We start from the raw sequence: 17,537 nt of genomic DNA, 5'->3' as shown, positions 1-17,537 counted from the left end.
ACAGGTTATCATCTAAATTTATAAACATGTTTAGCCCAGCATTTGTTCAAATGCATTTTATGTATACAATAAGCCAAAAATAACTTTGGGGTTGTGGGTATTAAAGAGATGTTGGCCTAAAACACAAAATTTCAGTGAGCTAGGAGAAATTAGTTCCAGAGATCTGCTATACATTATAATGACTAGAGTTAAAAACTGCTAAGAGCTTAAGTGTTTTTACTATCAAAAAAAAATCTGTGAGATAAAACATATTAAACAGCTTGATTTAGCTATTCCACTACACAAACACATCAAAACATGTTGTATATCATATTTAATTTTTACTCAAAAAATAAATAAGCAAAAAAAAAAAAAAAAACCTATTCTGGGTTAAGCTGCAAACTCTAGTCTCTTATCTTCCCTCCAGGATCTGTGTTCTACAGTAAAGTATTCTGAGCTGCCATCTGAAAGTCAACATCCTAATTATATTAACATTTATGATGCAAAGATTCAAAGGTATGAATTGTATTTCTCAAAAGCTTATACTCTCATGTACACTAGTTTCCTAAGAGTACATAAAGTCTTTTAAAGTTCAGTAATTATTTCTAACATCCTTCCCATAAGCAGAAGAAACTAATGTCACAGAAGTTTCATTAAAATACAGACTTTATCATGAGTTACATGGTAAATTAGTAACGGAATTACTTTCTTACTTTCCCATTTTCTCTTTCATTTCACGTTTGATGCTGTAAAACTATAATGTAAACAATTCCTTATTCAGATCAATTTGTTTCCCCATTAGTGGTTAAAAGAAAAATGTCTTCTCACCTCCAGGTTAAGATAAAGTTCTCCCAGAAAGAGTACAAATGCATGAAATCGTTTTCGAGTCACTTCATCCCCTTTTGCAGCTTGATCTTTAACTTCATATTCAGTCCGACATCTAATAAAGATATATGTTTTATAATCTCACATAACTTTGTCTTTTTAAAAAGTCAAACAAGATGACTACTTATCAGTTTGGTTGTCCACAGCAAAAGAGGCAAGTACAATGACCCAATGCCCTTGCATTTACATAATAAAGAAAACAGGTTCCCCTTTGGTATAGAAACACAACATTTTCATACTAAGTCTACCAGTTTCAAGAAACTAATAATAGTAAAAAAATAAAATGATCAGATTAAGTTTGCTCAAATTTACGCCACATAGGTTTCATGAGGTACAGAGCATACTAGCACGAAAATGGGGGTGGGGGTTCACTTTGTCTTACAGGGTTGTGGTTAAGAAAGCACTTCTTGTACCCAAATTGTCTCTAAAGTTTTCTACTGTTTTTGGTGTAAGAATTTTTGAAATAGGTCTTTAAAATATATGGGTATAGCTGGCCTCCAACTAAACTGAAAATAAAAATTTAAGTTCATCATTCTTATACTTTTTATTTTAATGAGGAAAAAATTCAACTGTACAAAGCAATTAACTGTGCAAAGCAATTATTTCCAAATGCAACTTAAAGCATCAAAATAATTGGTTTCCCATTGCTTTATTTTCTCTTAACTTGGCCCATTACTGTAACACAGGTAACAACAACAAAAAAAGCTTGGGACTTTCTGTCACATTTCCTACAAGATATCCAATTACAGTAGCTTGTCATTGTCTTCATAAATGAATTATGGAGGAAGTTACTGCTAGTACTAAAGTGGATTTTTAAATTTATCATTTTGGAGGTAAGTATTTTTTTCTTTACTGATAAAGTGGTGAGAAAACTCTGAGAAAGTAAATTCTCTTGCAAAACTGACTTTGAGTTTTTCTTCTAAAGGTCAAAAGGGTGGAGACTAAGAAAACTGAATGGGTTCCATACAGCCAGTTTATGTCTGTCTGTCTTTCTTTTTCTTAAATTAATAAAACCAAAGAAATCACCTATTATTGCTCAAGTATTCCACTATGGGTCAGTCTGAAACCACCATAAACCCAGGACAGCTTATATTGCCTATCTGGCCAATTCCAGGATTCACAAGCTATGTTAATATCCTCTTCTATTTGAATCAAATGTAAAATATTTGTTATCTTATCATACATATTAACTCCCCATCAGAAAAAAAGTTGAGATATTTATAGAATGCTCTGGCTTAAAGTGGAAAAGACCAGTTAATCACTACCAACCCAGCTGTCCAAGCACCTTGTTGGTTGTTTTCTTTCCTTTCTGTTATAACTTTGCAAGTTAACAGCTGCAATGAAACCACCTCTTTCTTTTATAAAATGCTAAGACCGTTCCATTGTACATTAAGACATGGTGTTTTGGAAAGTAGATCCTTCTCTTTGTACATGGCTAATTATCTAAGTGAATGACCCATAAATTTTTTAAAGCTAAGCATTTTCAGTTATAAAAGCAATGTATTTTTTTTTTTTCTCAAGAAAGTAAAAACAGGGGGAAAAGAAGTCAAAGTTGCCCCCAATATCACCATAACCAAGAGGTACTGCTATAAGGTAAGGTAACTTCATTCTTTCTTTTTCAAAGTATACATTTTTCAGTAAGTTAGAACAGATTATGCTGTTTTTCACTTGTATCATTAGCATTTCTCTGTATTATTGTCTTTTACAGCATTATAGCACTATAGAACTGCACATAGGGAGGGGTAAAAATCAAAGAAAACCAGAAGAATAGCTTTAAACTTAAAAAACAAAAAGAAAAAGAAAAAAGAGAACTCAGCCTCCAATGACCAATTACTGTACATCAGTTTCCGGGTGGGGGCAAGATCTAAGCCCTATTTTCAATCTCTATGCAACTGCAAGGCACAGCTAGGGGTGAGAAGCACTAGGGAACACAATAAAGGAGACTTTCTGGCATTCTGCCTCCTAGAAGTACCCACTTCTGTCCAGAAGCTGTAATTTGCATTTCTTTAATTACAGGTAATTTTTAAAAAACTTTATCATCCATATTTTTCTAAACTGTACCTATTCGAGGCATGCCAAAAATTTCTATTAAGATACGGGTCTTTTCCTTACTTATTTCTAAGAGGTCTCTTTTTCAGAATTTTGTTTTGTTTCATTTTTGGTACTGGGAATTGAACTCAGGACCTCACACTTGCCAGGCAGGTGCTTGTACCACCGAGCTGTATCTTCCGCCTCTTTTTCAATATTACACGATTGAGCTCACTGCCAGGTGATATAAATTTTCCTATTTTTACTTCATATAAATTTATGCCTTCCACCAACTGTTACAGTCAGTATGTCAATATATTCTTTGAGGACCCATGGGTCGTGTCTTACTGGAAAGGGCTTTACCAACTCAAGATTTTGTTTAGCAGTTTTCACCCTTAGCACAATATTTACTGTTTTGCTTTGAGTCTTTGATGATGTATTTTGGAATTTAACTGGGTGTAAGAAGACAGGAACCATCTTTGTTGTTTTTTTTTTCTCGAACACTCCAGTTGTCAGAGCAGTACAAACCATCTTTTACTTAAGCATTTGAAGTACTAACTTAATTGCTTTTTCAGTACTAGAGACTGAACCTTGAACCTTTAAACTGCCAGCCTCATTAGAAGTATCTTTAAAGAACAGACAACCAGGCACAGTGATGCATGCCTGTAATTCCAGTCACTTTTCAAGGTTGAGGCAGGAGGATCCCAAGTTAGAGGCCAATCTGGGAAACACAGCAACACCCTGTTTCAAAATAAAAGAGGCTAGGGATATAGCTCAGTTGTACAGTATTTGCCTAGCACACAATAAGCAAGGTCCTACATTCAAACCCCAGTACGGTTTGACAAAAAAGTAGAAAAATAAATTAATGGACAAACTATAAGAAACTCTACTCAAATGATAGAATTATTTTCCCTAAATTAGCTTATGAGTTTAATACCTTCCCTGAAATATTTAACAGATACTGACAATGTTTGCCTAACTCAAACACTTATTTTAGAATTCACTGGAAAAACACAATGAAGCAAAGATAACCGCAAAAAGAACGGGAAAAAGTGGGATATAATGGCACATGCCCATAATACCAGCACTTGGGAAGCTGAGGCAAGAGGATCACTGTGAGTTCGAGGCCAGCCAGTATCACATAGTGAGTTCAAGGCCAACCTGAACTTCACAGCAAGACCCTGTCTCAGACCAGGGGTTGGGGGGCTAGGTATGGTGTACACCTATAATCCCAGCACCTCGGAGACTGAGGCAGAAGGCTCTTGAGTTTGAGGTCAGCCTGGCTACACAGTGAGCTCAAGGCTGGCCTGTACTGACACAGCAAGACCCTGTCTGTGTCAATAAATAAACGGATAAGTGTAGACCAGATATTTAAAACATTAGAGGTTTCACAGGTGTTGTATGGTAAACAGAAGGAACAGATCAAGTGATAAGCAGACTATAACTAAATCCAGATTTAAAATCCAAATTTAAGAATGGAAAGTGATGAAGGTGATAGTTCAAATCAATCAGGAAAAAATGAATTATTCACTTGTATTCTAATCTGTTTTTGTTTGTTTGTTTTCCAGTACCAGGAATCAAACTCATAACCTCACGCTTGCCAGGCAGGCGCTGTGCCACTGAGCTAAACCCCCAGCCCCTTTGTATTCTAATCTTAATGAAGATCCTTCCTCAAACCAAAACTTCAAAAGTATTTTAAGTGAGCACTTTTGAGATCTTGGAATAGGTCTTTCTAAATACAAAACCAAAAGCAAAGACCATCACAGGAAAAAAAAATCTGATTCGACTGACTATAAGGATTTATTATGCAAAGAAAAATGGTCTACCCTATCCTCCCCTGCACCTTTCTGCAACACACAATCTTTAGAAAAAAGGAATGGTCAAATTCTAGTATGTTTAAAAGTAGTTTTCCTTCAATTTCATATTCACACTGACCTTTGAAGTAGTAATTGGCGGAAGTTGCCACTCTGTGGACTAATTGTCAGATGATGGGACAGGTAATTACACAGGCGAGCTCCCATGTAAGAGAAATTTGGGATAGATGTGGCCTTTTAAAAAGAAAAGTTTTGTATGATATATATATATATATATATATTGATTAATGCAAACATTTAGCAATATGTTAAAGAGGAAAAACACTGGTTCCCAAAAGTAACCATATCGTATAAGAAAGTGGGTAAGTCTTTTTTTAGGCATAAAGAAATTAAATTCACTCTCCCTCCCAATTTAACAAGAACAAGTACACAGAAAAATGCTTTAGGCAAGTTCTCCCTTACCCCCACCACCCAACTGACCTGAGGTTAACAGAAAACAACTGGATAATGTCTTGATACTAACTCCCCTTGCCCCCCTTGAAAATGCAATAATTATAAATGAAAAAAATAGCTGCGAAACTACTGACTAGAGGTGCAGGACAACACTGATTTATTTACAGGTCTAGCAGCCTAGAATAAGACACCTGAGAATTCTGCTTTATAGCCTTGGACATCACTATACCTCCCTGAGCTTCAGTTTGATTTCTGAAGAAGTGTGATTAACTGTACCTAGTACAAGCGATTAATACTTAAAGAACAAACCAAAAATGCTAGCTTATTTTCTAAAGAGAAAATCAAAACAGATATGCTATTCTTTAAAAAAAAAAAAGGCTGAGAAAACACTACACATCAAAGGCTATGTGTTGTAGCCAAATCAGCACTCAGGAAGTTTAAGTATGATTTTAAAGATAAACATTACAGAATGTAGTTTTTCAACTAATAGTAGGTAATACAGCACACTACGTGGTTAAGGGCTGAGCAATACCTACAAGTAATCAACTGTAGATTCTGCATCTAACAAATGACCTCATGCCTCTTTGACCACCTATGGGGTTTATTCACAAAGTATGATAACCTTAGGTCAGTTACTTAACTTCTCTGTTCAGATATGTATACAATGGGGTTAAAAGTAATTACCTTGCAACTACAAGGATTAAATGGGTCAACTACACGTGAAGTGCTTAGCTGTCATGTAAGTACTTTATAATTATTTTACCTTTTATTTCTAATTATTTCCTTGATCACATGACCCTGTACATATCACAAAAAAAGGCAATACTATTTCTCCCGATAACATATATGCTTAACAAAAGAAATTCAAACTGATATTTTCCCCATTATTGGCATTTTTCTGTTTTCTGTTAGTTTCTTTTTGAAGTTATTACACTCATCAAAGACTTAATTCTTTTAAGTTTCCTACTTTCTTACCTGCACCTCAGTTTTCTCCTATAGACAAGCACTATCAATTCTTTCAGCTGAAAAGGTTTTATCCTCTATCTCCAAACTACACAATTTTTCAGTTTAAAGGTATTTACTAGTTTCCTACCATAGAAGACGAGCTTTTGCTCTACTCAAGCCACCCCATTCCACTATTTCCCCTTCCCTCCACCTATCAATATGGTTTTATCGTGATTTTAGTCATTTTCATTGCCAACTGAGCCATGTAAGAGAGCAATTCTGCCCTTTTAAAAACAATTTTATTTTTCCTAGACTGAGTTTTTTTTTTTTAACTTTTTACACTTTTCATTGATTTCTCCCTATAATCATTAGCTAGGTTGTAAAATTTATTCTAGGTCACCTTCAAACACAGCTGGTGTGGCTCAATTTACCAAGGAAATCTTTTGTGGAGCCTTTTGACCTATTCCAGTGAAGTCCAGTTACTCTAGACCTGCTGTCCACAGGGGTACTGTCTTGGGATCACCTTTCACCATCATTTAGGTAATTTACTGAGTCTCTCCTATGGAATTACTTGTTCCTTTGTTCCTGCGTCTTTGCCTCTGCCTATGTCTCCTCCTTTTGGTGAAGTACCTCATTTGTTAATTTGATTACAATGAAACTTCACAGTGGCTACTGGGTGCAGAAAGACCTGGAAAGTCTTAATTTTTTAACATTCCCAGGTAATTTATTTAGCCTTATTTTAATCTTCTTTCTAGAGCCTTTTGGAGGTTCTGTACTGTAAATCAATGTGATAATTCAGCTTTCCTCATTGGTCTGCCACTCAACTTTTGATCTACCTCGTCGTCAGTTACCAAATGCTCATCTACTTTCTAATCCTCAAAACTAGGCTTTTATCTTCTTCCATCTTCTTTGTCTTTGAGTCCCTACCTTTTATAAATCCCCAAACTGTCATTTTAGTGGTATCTGAGGTGGGATCAAATGTGAATGTGTATGTTTAGTCTGTCGTCTTTTATAACAGGTCCTCTACTGTTAGTTGATAAATTACTTTAATTAAACTTTAAAGTTACGGTTAAACCCGTATGTCAGATAATGTACCCATGACAAAAAGGGGTTAAAACCTTAGAATATACACTAACTGCATATTTGAAGAACTGCCTTTAAAAAAATCATACAAGTGATCAGGTTACAGATCACCCACCGAGCCCTCACGTCCCATTGAATAGCTGAAACTAAAAGAGCGAAATCAGGAAAGCAAGAAGTTACATTCTTATCTCATATTCCTTTTCAATCCATGCACAGGCAGAAAGACAGAATGAGGACAGAGCAGTTCTATCTCCTTAAAACTTACTTCTTAAAACTTCCTGAAACCTAACAATTGGCTAAGTAACTTTGGGGTCCAGTAACAGTCTGCAACTTTGGAAAGCAGCCAGATGAAACATTAGATAGGATCTGTTTGCTGTTATGATCACTCTTTATATATTCTTAATTTAAGTTGCTCTTTTAGCAGTGACTTAGAGAAAATAAAATTTATATTTCTATTCATCTCTTATTTCTGGCCAGTCTCACAATGACAAAATTTTTTTCTTAAAAAGCTGGTGTTGTGTCCACTGTATACTTTCACTCCTAAAATAGCATTAATGTGTCAGTGATCAATAGATTCAGATGAAAATTGAGTGTTGTATGACAAAAAAACTCAACTTTCACGGAGTTAAGAAATTAAAATGTAACTCCTTAAAGGAAAGTTAAGATAAGTAAAAATGTTAAGACTCAGGACAACCCATTTGCAGTCTTTTTTTTTTTTAAATAACTCATTTATGGGGCAAGAATGTTCTCCTATGACATTTTCTCCTCTTCTCCAATAATACTACACATAGGAATAATAATTGCTCCTCCAACAATTCAACACATAGGAAGAAAGTAAGTGCACCTTTTTTTCCATATTAGTTTCAGATCCTACAAAACGGGAAAGGGAAAAAAGATGTGATATTTATGGAGTCCTCTCCTCTTATCCTGAATCTCCTGTAGTACTGCCACATTTATACCATCTTGGCCAGAGCAGTGAGTATTTCCTGTACAAAGCCGTGGCTACACAGGTAAAACGGCAGTCCAGCTTGGCTCTGGGATAGGATCTCCAACCATAAAGAATTACCAAGTACAGAGACAAATGAACATGAACCCACCCTCTCTTAAGGAATAACCATCATCCCTGGAATTCAAGGACACTACCCTATGCTATTAGCCAACCTACTTGTTGGTAAATAAGTTCCACAAGTTCTTGCAAAGCATCATCTGTTGTAACCCAGCCATTCAGGGTCTCTGAAAACTGTTCAATTTCAGTTTCAAAACTGCCAGGCTGCTCTGTAAGATGATTCAAAAACTCCTGAACATAGTCTGATAGAGTGGGATAATCCTCACAACCATCTTCATAGGATTCCTACAGACAAAAAAAGAGAAAAAAAGACACATAAAGAAACAACTTCAATCCATGCAACTGGTTAAAAGCAGCATTCAGTGGCTTTAAGTTGGACTGTTAGTCTCTGGCACAAGTGACTGTTTTAAGGAACTGTCAGATGATAATTTTTAACACATTTTAAGTCTATAGTAATATCTCAGTTCATAGACTGTTCTGTTTACAAATGAAAGTATTAGGAAAATTTTTGTTTTGCTCACAAACTCCACTGTCACTCGGGTGACAAACATGACTACCGCCATCTTCCTCAAACAAATGCAGCCATGTGCACAAAAATCGTAAATTATATTACAATTATAAACCAAGATACCACTGTACTGAGCTATCCTTTCTCAGCTTATAATAGAAGGGTTCTACTTAGCTAGGTAGGTAATTGTCTTCTTAATCATGACAAATTTAGAAAATGGCTGAGAAATATGGTTTAAATCAATTGCACTATAATACCAATACAAAAAATTAAGAATCTAATCTCTTTATGGATGAAGTAAGATCTATGATTTGCTTCAAGATGGGAGGAAAAGGACGGACCAGGGATATAGAAACAAGAAAGCCTTACGTCACTTACTATTGAGACCAGGGCGATTAATGATACTACTCCCTACATTCTTGTGGATGTCTAAAAATTTCTACATTGCCAAGAAAAAAATCTCAGTAAGTTTTGTCATCTATCAGTTAATCCCAAGGACTGGGAAATGCCTGTGGTTGCTCAAGTTTAAAATTTCATTACTGGGTAAATGGCAGGAGACTTTTTGGCTGCTGCTACATCTAGGTTTCTAACCAATCTCCAGATTAAGTAGTTTCCAGCTCATTTTTCCACCATTGGAAATATTTCACTTTGGTACCTGCCAACTTTATAATTAGTGGCGAGAGGTTCAGCAGGCAAATTTTGCCCAAGCTATCAGGTCAGAACAGCAACCTTCCTATTATCAATGCCTAGAACATCATCCAAAGCATTTTAAAGTTTACCTAACAGTTATGTTCAAATCATAACAATATTGCTTGATGAAATTTACTTTCCTCCAAATAGACTCACAGGAAAAACCACATGAAAAAAATCATATAGTATGGCCAGGCATGCTGGTACATGCTTGTAATCCCAGCACTCAGGAGACTGAGGCAGAAAAATCACTGGGAGTTCGAAGCCAATCTGGGCTACAGACTAAGTTCAAAGCCTGCCTGAACTACTACATAACAAGACTCTGTCTCAAAAATAAAATCATTTACTATGCAATCATTTTATGAAAGGGTTTAATGCTTTTAAGCAAGTGCATAAAGAAAATAAAATACATGAATACACTGTCCAAAAAGTACCTTAGAAAAGCTCCATGCTGGAGACAGAAAGTCTCAGTAGAAAGACCAATGACCATTCAATGTTTTTTAAAAAGATTTTAAACAGAAGATTTATATACATTAATTCATTTAACCCTAGAAAATTCTAAGGTAAGTATTACTATCCCTCCCACACAGAAGAAAAAAGCACAAAGTAGCTGTCACATTGGTTATCCAGTACTGAGTGCCTCCTAAGTGCCAAAAGACTGTTTTAGGGGTGAGACTGTCAAGACATGCTGCCTGCCATAATTAAAGCAACAAAGTCCTCTTCTCACACAGTCCATAGTGGAAAACACACTCACTGAAATACACTATAAAAAATATGGTCAGACACAGTCCAAAGAGTATCTAACTTGAGACAGAAAAAAAATCCAGCCTCAGAAACACTGAGGAAAGATATCCCATGCAGTGGGCACAAAACACATAAGGCCTCAAAGAGGTAGTACTTGACTAGATTCCTTACGAAAGCAAGAGAGTGGCTAAAACACAGATACTCAGGATAGAATGGTGGCTAATGAGGTCAGTGAGGCAAACTAATCAAGCAGGGTTTTTGGGGAGCACACTAAGCAGACTAGTTCTGAAGGCATTAGGCAAAATGGCAATGGAAGAAGGTTTGAATAAAGAACCACACACCAACCTAATTTGTGTGTGGTCACAGCCACTTAAAAGAACTGAGCACAGATCAAAGACTGTATTTTTATTCTCTATACCAGTGATGACAAATCTTTTACAGCTTTCAATGATACAAACAGGCAACTGCAACACATACGTCAGAGGTTTGCCACCATTGCTCTATTCTTCACACAATAAACTGAGCCTTAAAATCCAACTTTGCCATTATGTATACAGATATGCATTGCCAAGAAATCCTCCAAACAATCCATTACAGAGAATTGATTAAATACTGTACATCCATATAATGGATTACCATACAGCCATTTAAGAAAACTAGTTTACACACACACACACACACACACACACACACACACACTTAAGAAATACTTCTAAGTCAGGTATAGTGGCACATGCCTGTAATCCCAACACTCTGGCAGGCTAAGGCAAGAGCATCACAAATTCAAGCCCAGCCTAGATGACTTAGAAACTTAAGTGCGGCATTGTCTCAAAATAAAATAATTTTAAAAGGGCTGGGGATGTGGTTCAGTATCAAGGTCCTGGGTTCAATCCCCAGTACAAATGAACAGACAACAAATAAAAAGAAAAATATCTCCAAGACAGTATGTTAAATGAAAAAAGTAAGTATACAATCATATTTTAGTATAACTTAATTTTTGAAAGATATTTATTTGTATACATGAGATAATTTCTAGAAAAGCAAACAATGGACAAGAGTACTTACCTCTGGAGTAAAGAAATGATCCTATTACATTAATGCTCAGTAAAGTGGTGAAAACAGTTAAGCATAAAAATATACACCTAACAAATATATAACATTAATCACATCTTTTACAATTAAAAACTATTTTGAATTTTTGATATGCAATTGTTAGTTTTACAGACTGATAGTATCCTACCAATATTAATGATAATGAAAAGCAGAGGGCAAGTCTACCGGTCCCAGCTAAAAGGTCCCAGCGAAATATCTTTTAAAAATTAAGTTATACTAAAATATGATTGTATACTTATTTTTTTCATTTAACATACTGTCTTGGAGATATTTTTATTTGTTGTCTTTTCATTTGTACTGAGGATTGAACCCAGGATCTTGATACTGAACCACATCCCCAGCCCTTTTTAAATTATTTTATTTTGAGACAATGCCGCACTTAAGTTTCTAAGTCATCCAGGATGCTCTTGCCTCATTTGCAGTTTCTATTAAGTGTCACTCATTGTGGCATAAATGCAGTTTAGAACACTGACTTTTAGTGTTTTATAAAGTCAGCAACATTCTTTTAACAAAGTCTGAATTCTGTTAAGTAAAAGAAAAGTAGAGCTGCTCTGAATATAGCAGAACAGAAGGTTGGATCCAGAGCCTTTCATTTTAAGCAAAAAAGAGGTAGAGTACTCTGAACAGACAGGCATCCCAACATGTTTGAATCAAAGCCTGCATTAGTTCTCCAGCACCAGATTTTCCAAGTACAAATTTCTTCAATCTTCAATGTGGAGTCAAATGGCTTTCAAGCTGAGGAATACTTTCACACCTTATTTTCTTTTCTTAGAATTCTATAGCAAGATTAGGAAGGACATCAATTGGAAGATGCACCTTTCATGGAAGGAATTACGTATACACTGTTAAGTGGTGAGAACCTAATCCAGGGGACATGAACCTATGGCACGTGTGCCACAATGGGCTATCTGTATCATTAAAAGGTTCACCACCAACAATTCAAGGTGGGAGGATAAAAAAAACCAGACACTGAGATAGAACCATCATGGCTATTTAAATTAGCTGGACAGAACCAGGGCAAGGGGGTGAAAGAGAGACATGTCAATGTACCACCAAGTTTTTCGCCTAAGATAGTTATAAAGAAACCTGCAGAAGGTGAATTCTGTGTTATACTTTTTTTTTTTCAGACAGGGCCTCACTATGTAGTTCAGGCTGGCCTTGAACTTATGGTGATCCTCCTGCCGCAATCCCCCCAAGTGCTGCGATTATGGGTGTGCACCACCAACGCCCAGTTCTTCTGTTTTATACTTGAGTTTAAATATGCAAACCTTGTGAACTCAAAGATTGGAAACACAAGCCTAGAGTTCAAAGAAAGAATTAGATCTCAGGTTTATTAGCACATAGGAAGATGACAATCATATTCTATGGACAGACAGAATTAGCAAGCAAGGAAGGTAGTAAATTGGAAAATACCTCAGGGACTAACATGTGATGGGAGAAGAAATAATATGAGCTGCAAACTGGGAAGATAAACCAAACCAAGTACTGCCACAGAAGTCAAAGGAAAAGATAAATGAAAGTAATGCTCATAATATTAAACGCTACCAAATAAATTTATAGGCTGGAATCTGACGGAAAATGATGGTTTCTGAGTGTTGAAGTGAAGATTTTATACACACAAAAGAAAAAACCTAGAACAAAATCAGAACCTATGTACTTAGTTCTCATAAAATTATAAGAGGAGCTTTTGACAGAATAGACAAAAATGGTAACTTTAACCAGGCATGGTGGTTCACTCTACAATCCCAGTATTGTGGGAAGCTGAGCAGGAGGATCACAGGTTTGAGACCAGCCTGGGCACATCTGCAACTTAGCAACTCCAAACTCTTTTTAAATTTAAAAAGGTCTGGGGATGTAGCTCAGTGTGAAGACCTTGGGATCAATCTCCAGTACCAAAAAAGGGTATGTGGGGGGTGGCACACATCTATAATCCCACCACTCAAGAGACTGAAGCAAGACTGACATGAGTTTAAGGCCTGCCCAAACTACAAAGTGACACCTTGTTACAGCTTGTGTCTGGATGTCCCCTTAAGCCTGGAGGTCTCAGAGGTGGCTGAATGTGGAGTTTGTGATTGATCCATGGTCTAATGGTGGAATTCAGGGTGTGAGTGCTATACTCGGCGTAGGGTAGATAGCTTGCATGGCCTAGGCCATGGGTAGGTAGCCTGCACACACTATAAGGGATGGAAAAAGGCTTGTTCCCCTCTCCTCTTGCGTGTTGCTTTTGCTGTCCTCCTCTGTCATGAACAGTTGCCCCTCTGCCATGCACCAGCCTGCCTTGGAGCTGGATGATTATGGACTGAAACCTCCACAAACTGTGAGCTAAATAAACCTTTCCTTCTTTAACTTTGGGTGTTGGGTATTTTGTCTCAGTAACAAGAGAAAGGTAACTAAGACAGACTGTCTCAAAAAAAGGGTAACTGACACCCAGCACCATTCGTGGCACACTGGGACTTTTAGATCAGACTGCAGAGGTTTGCAGTCGGTGAGAAGTAAAGCAGTGCTAAATAATGAATAGATTTACACTGTAGAACACTGTAAGACAGTTACTACTGTAAGACAGAGGAAAAACCAGACAGTAATTTGAAAAGTAATGCCTTTAGGAAAAAAGCTGACTTTTGTTTTTGTGGGGTTTTTTTTTGTAGAGAGAGGACTTTTGCTTCTTAATAAACGCTTTATGAATATATATGTAGAATTCCTGGTTCTTGGTACTTGTAAATAAAGTGATTAAACATCCAATGCATACTGGTTTGCCTGAGAAACAAAGACAAGGAATAGCTGGATACAGCACTTCATTGCTAAGGGGGTATGAAAAGTTGGAAATTCTAGCAGCAGAATTAAAGAAAGGATTGAAGATAAAAGAGCTTGGGGCTTTGAAAGAGTTAAGAAAGTAGAGTAAAAGATTATCATAAAGGCTGCTTAAAAAGAATTTTTTTTCCCAAGTACTAAGGAATGAATCCAGGAGCACTCCACCACTGAACTACATTCCAGCTTTATTTTGAGACAGGGGTCTCACTAAGTGCCCAAGCAAGCCTGGAACTTATTATCCTCCTGCCTCAGCCTCCCAAATAGCTAGGATTACAGGTGTGTGCCACTGTGTTTGGCTAAAAAAAATGTATTCTTATGAAAGACCTAGGGATACCAGGCAACTGATTTTCATATGAAGAACAAAAAGTAGACTCAAAAATTTTTTAGAAACACAAGAGGGAGACAACCTGACTAGAGGCTGCATGAAGTCAGGAATTTTTGTCTGTTTTGTTTGCTGCTGTATGTCCAGACTTGACTCATGATTAAGTACTCAACTACTTGTGCAGTATAGCTAACTCTAGATTATGGTTATTGTAAGGAAAAACTTCCCTCACAAGATCTTATCCCAAGAGGTTCTGCTGGGAATCTATGACTAAATAGATTGAGAAATACTTTTAGCCTTGACTGAGGTTTAGTAAATATGAGGGTAAAGTAATAAGTCCAGAGAACATGCATCTCACTCTAGCAAGCCAGAATACCTATGGAATCCAACCTAGCTACAAATGAATAAAGAAAGCCAGGAAGCAAATGGTATGCCTCCATTCTGCTCCAGCCAATTTCTGCACTATCAGAATACCAAAATTCACTAGGGCTAGATCCTCCGATTTCAACAAACCAGAAAATTCAGATTTGCAATATCTAATTTGAATAGAAAATAAAACAAGCTTTAAAATTAAAAAAAAAAACAAAAAAACAAAAAACCATACACTGAGCACCAAAGATACACCTATGAGCCAGTCTTCTAGTTATAATTTGTTCTGTTAAACAGCACATAGAAGGAGCTCATCCACTAGAGGATAACAATGTCTAAAAGATAATGGCTCAAAATAAATGGACTGACATGACTTACTATACTACTCTACTGCCCACGAGTCACTTAACTACAGTACTGTAGAAGACTGTATGTATCCTATCATGAAGTAGAAGTCAACTGGAAGGAAAACAAGTGGGGAACTGTTTGTGGCTGCCAGAAAGTGAACATCCTCATTAAGAGTTTTTTTAACTCCTCATATAACGCTCCAATCTTTCTTTTTTCCTCTCTAAGCCGAACACAATATTCTGGCAAGAACTGAAGCTGCTTTCACCCCAAATCAACTGCTCCTCCGGCCATGTCCACACTCTTGACCATTTCAATCCCAATGCTTTTTCTCTATAAGATGGACAGTGCTTCTATGAAGTATAATTTTTTTGTATTTTTCCTAACAAATACAAAAAGAACCCCCACACACACAAAGTGTGCCATCATTAGTTATAAGAATTCAAGGTAAATCCACAACTAGATATGACATACCTATCAGAACAGCTACATGGAAAACACGAAGCACTGCTCAGCGTAACTAGAAATCATATACTACTCAGAGTATACACTGAAATGATTTCTTTGGAAAACTATTGGGCAATGTTAAGTGAAGTTGGCTACTCTATATTCCCAGCAGTTTTACCCCTTGGTATAAACCAAGCAGAAATAAAGGTGTATATCCACTAGGTCAGGGACAGGAATGGGAATCCTATTCCTAATAGCCTAAAATGGAAGCTGCTTATTTTTTATCAACAAATGGAACTTTGATACAGTCATGCAATAAAATGCTGTAAGAACACACCAACTCAAATTATGTTACAACATGAATTAATTTTGATACAGAGCAAATATGAGAAACAACATATACTGATATAAATTTTGAAAACAGACAAAATTACCTGAAGTTTAAGCAGTGGTTACCCTTGGGCAAATAATCAGATGAGGACAGCTCCTAACTGGAAAGCTAGTTACCTGAGTGTTGACCTTGTAAAATTGAGCTAATCTTTATGTACACCATGTTATATTTTAATAAAACTAAGATAACAGGGAAGTGGGCTTTATGCTGAAGTATCAATTTTTCAATCCAGTAACATGATTCGTCTCCCACTGCTGTATAATTAATCCTACCCAATTATTCATCGAGATTTACCTAGCATAACAAATTCCTTTCTACACATCCTAACTGTGCTTTGTGCTTTCTGCTACTACAAAAACGATGGACAATTTTAAGAATCATATTACGGACAAGAACGAAACTGAAAGTGTAAGAGTTCTTTATATCTAAACACCTTATCAAAACCCCTCTCCACATTTCTGCAATAGATACCCGGCACCACCAACACTTCCATTTTAACATAATGAATTAACAATCACTAGAAATGTGCCTAGATGTGTACTTCTTTAGGTGGCAAAAAACTGCATCTCATTTACTCTTGGAGCCACTAATGAATATTTAGCCACCTCACTAAAATAAAGTCAGCTTTTCTTGGTCACGCTATAGAGCCCAGAGCCACTCTACAGCCTGTCTATAAAATTTAGAAATATACTGTTTTACAAATTGAAGCTGTCCTTCACTTCACAATCATTAGCTAAGGGGCACTCCACAGATGCTGAAAATACGGCAGAAAACCAAAGAAACAAGTTCTTACAAGTTTACACTGGTACTCTAATTACAAAATACTTGTCAATCAGTTGTTCCCACGAGTGCAATGAATTAATCGTTTTATGTGCAGTCCACAAAGCACCAGCATACTCCGATTAATGAAGTTGTAACATTAAACCCAGGATTTGAGGAAAAGGGTGTACTCACTGTATAAGCAGAATAACCTGATGGGTAAAATTCGGGGGCGTTGGCAGACAGCTTAGACATTAACACAGGAGCCACAACCACCTGGGGCTTAGCCATTGCTGACTCTGAGTTCTGCTGTGGGATTTTATCCTGTGAGCTAGGTGGAGCTCTCAGGGGCCTCGTTTGTTCTAAGGAAAAAAGGGGTGTTAGATGAATTCGTTCCTTTGTATAAGAACTTACTACATACTGAAGAAGCATCTAAGAAGCACCAGACTTTAAGAGTTAAACAGGAAATTTAAGACTGTGGCCAAGATGTGTACAGAGACCCTGCAAAAAAGGAACAAAAGACTTGCTTTAGCTCTTTTATGAAGACACCTGCCCCCCAAGTGAACGCCTGCCGGCTGTCTCTCCCTCTCGGTTTCAGGGAGTTGGGGGGAAAAGGGAGGCTGCTCGCCGCAAGCGCCACTTCACCTGGCTGGGGCGAGGGGAGCTTCTACTTCCTCCCGGACGCCCCAACTCCGAGGCCCGCGGCCCCTCCCCCCGCGGGCGCACAAAGGAGCGCGGCTGGCAGCCACCTTGCAGCCGGCCCGGCCCGCTCCTCCCCGCCAGCAGCG

The 17,537-nt window shown here is 37.1% G+C and overlaps 1 protein-coding gene across 1 annotated transcript in view; it reads right to left on the bottom strand.

Moving 5' to 3' along the window:
• The window catches only part of Paip1 (poly(A) binding protein interacting protein 1), a 28,846-nt gene extending 11,702 nt beyond the window's left edge, over positions 1 to 17,144 (bottom strand). Inside the window, exons 1-4 of the mRNA XM_005392735.2 lie at positions 16,945 to 17,144; positions 8,353 to 8,538; positions 4,828 to 4,940; positions 808 to 919 (exon numbers count right to left, since the gene is read on the bottom strand). Of these exons, the coding sequence (XP_005392792.2) occupies positions 808 to 919; positions 4,828 to 4,940; positions 8,353 to 8,538; positions 16,945 to 17,040 (507 nt within the window). The 5' untranslated portion in view covers positions 17,041 to 17,144. The remainder of the gene's footprint in view (positions 1 to 807; positions 920 to 4,827; positions 4,941 to 8,352; positions 8,539 to 16,944) is intronic.
• Between the last annotated feature and the right edge of the window lie 393 nt (positions 17,145 to 17,537).

The sequence above is a fragment of the Chinchilla lanigera genome, unplaced genomic scaffold (assembly GCF_000276665.1).
Source record: "Chinchilla lanigera isolate Chin_1 unplaced genomic scaffold, ChiLan1.0 scaffold00045, whole genome shotgun sequence".
Classification (NCBI taxonomy): Eukaryota; Metazoa; Chordata; class Mammalia; order Rodentia; family Chinchillidae; genus Chinchilla; species Chinchilla lanigera.
This window is presented reverse-complemented; position numbering and strand designations above follow the sequence as displayed.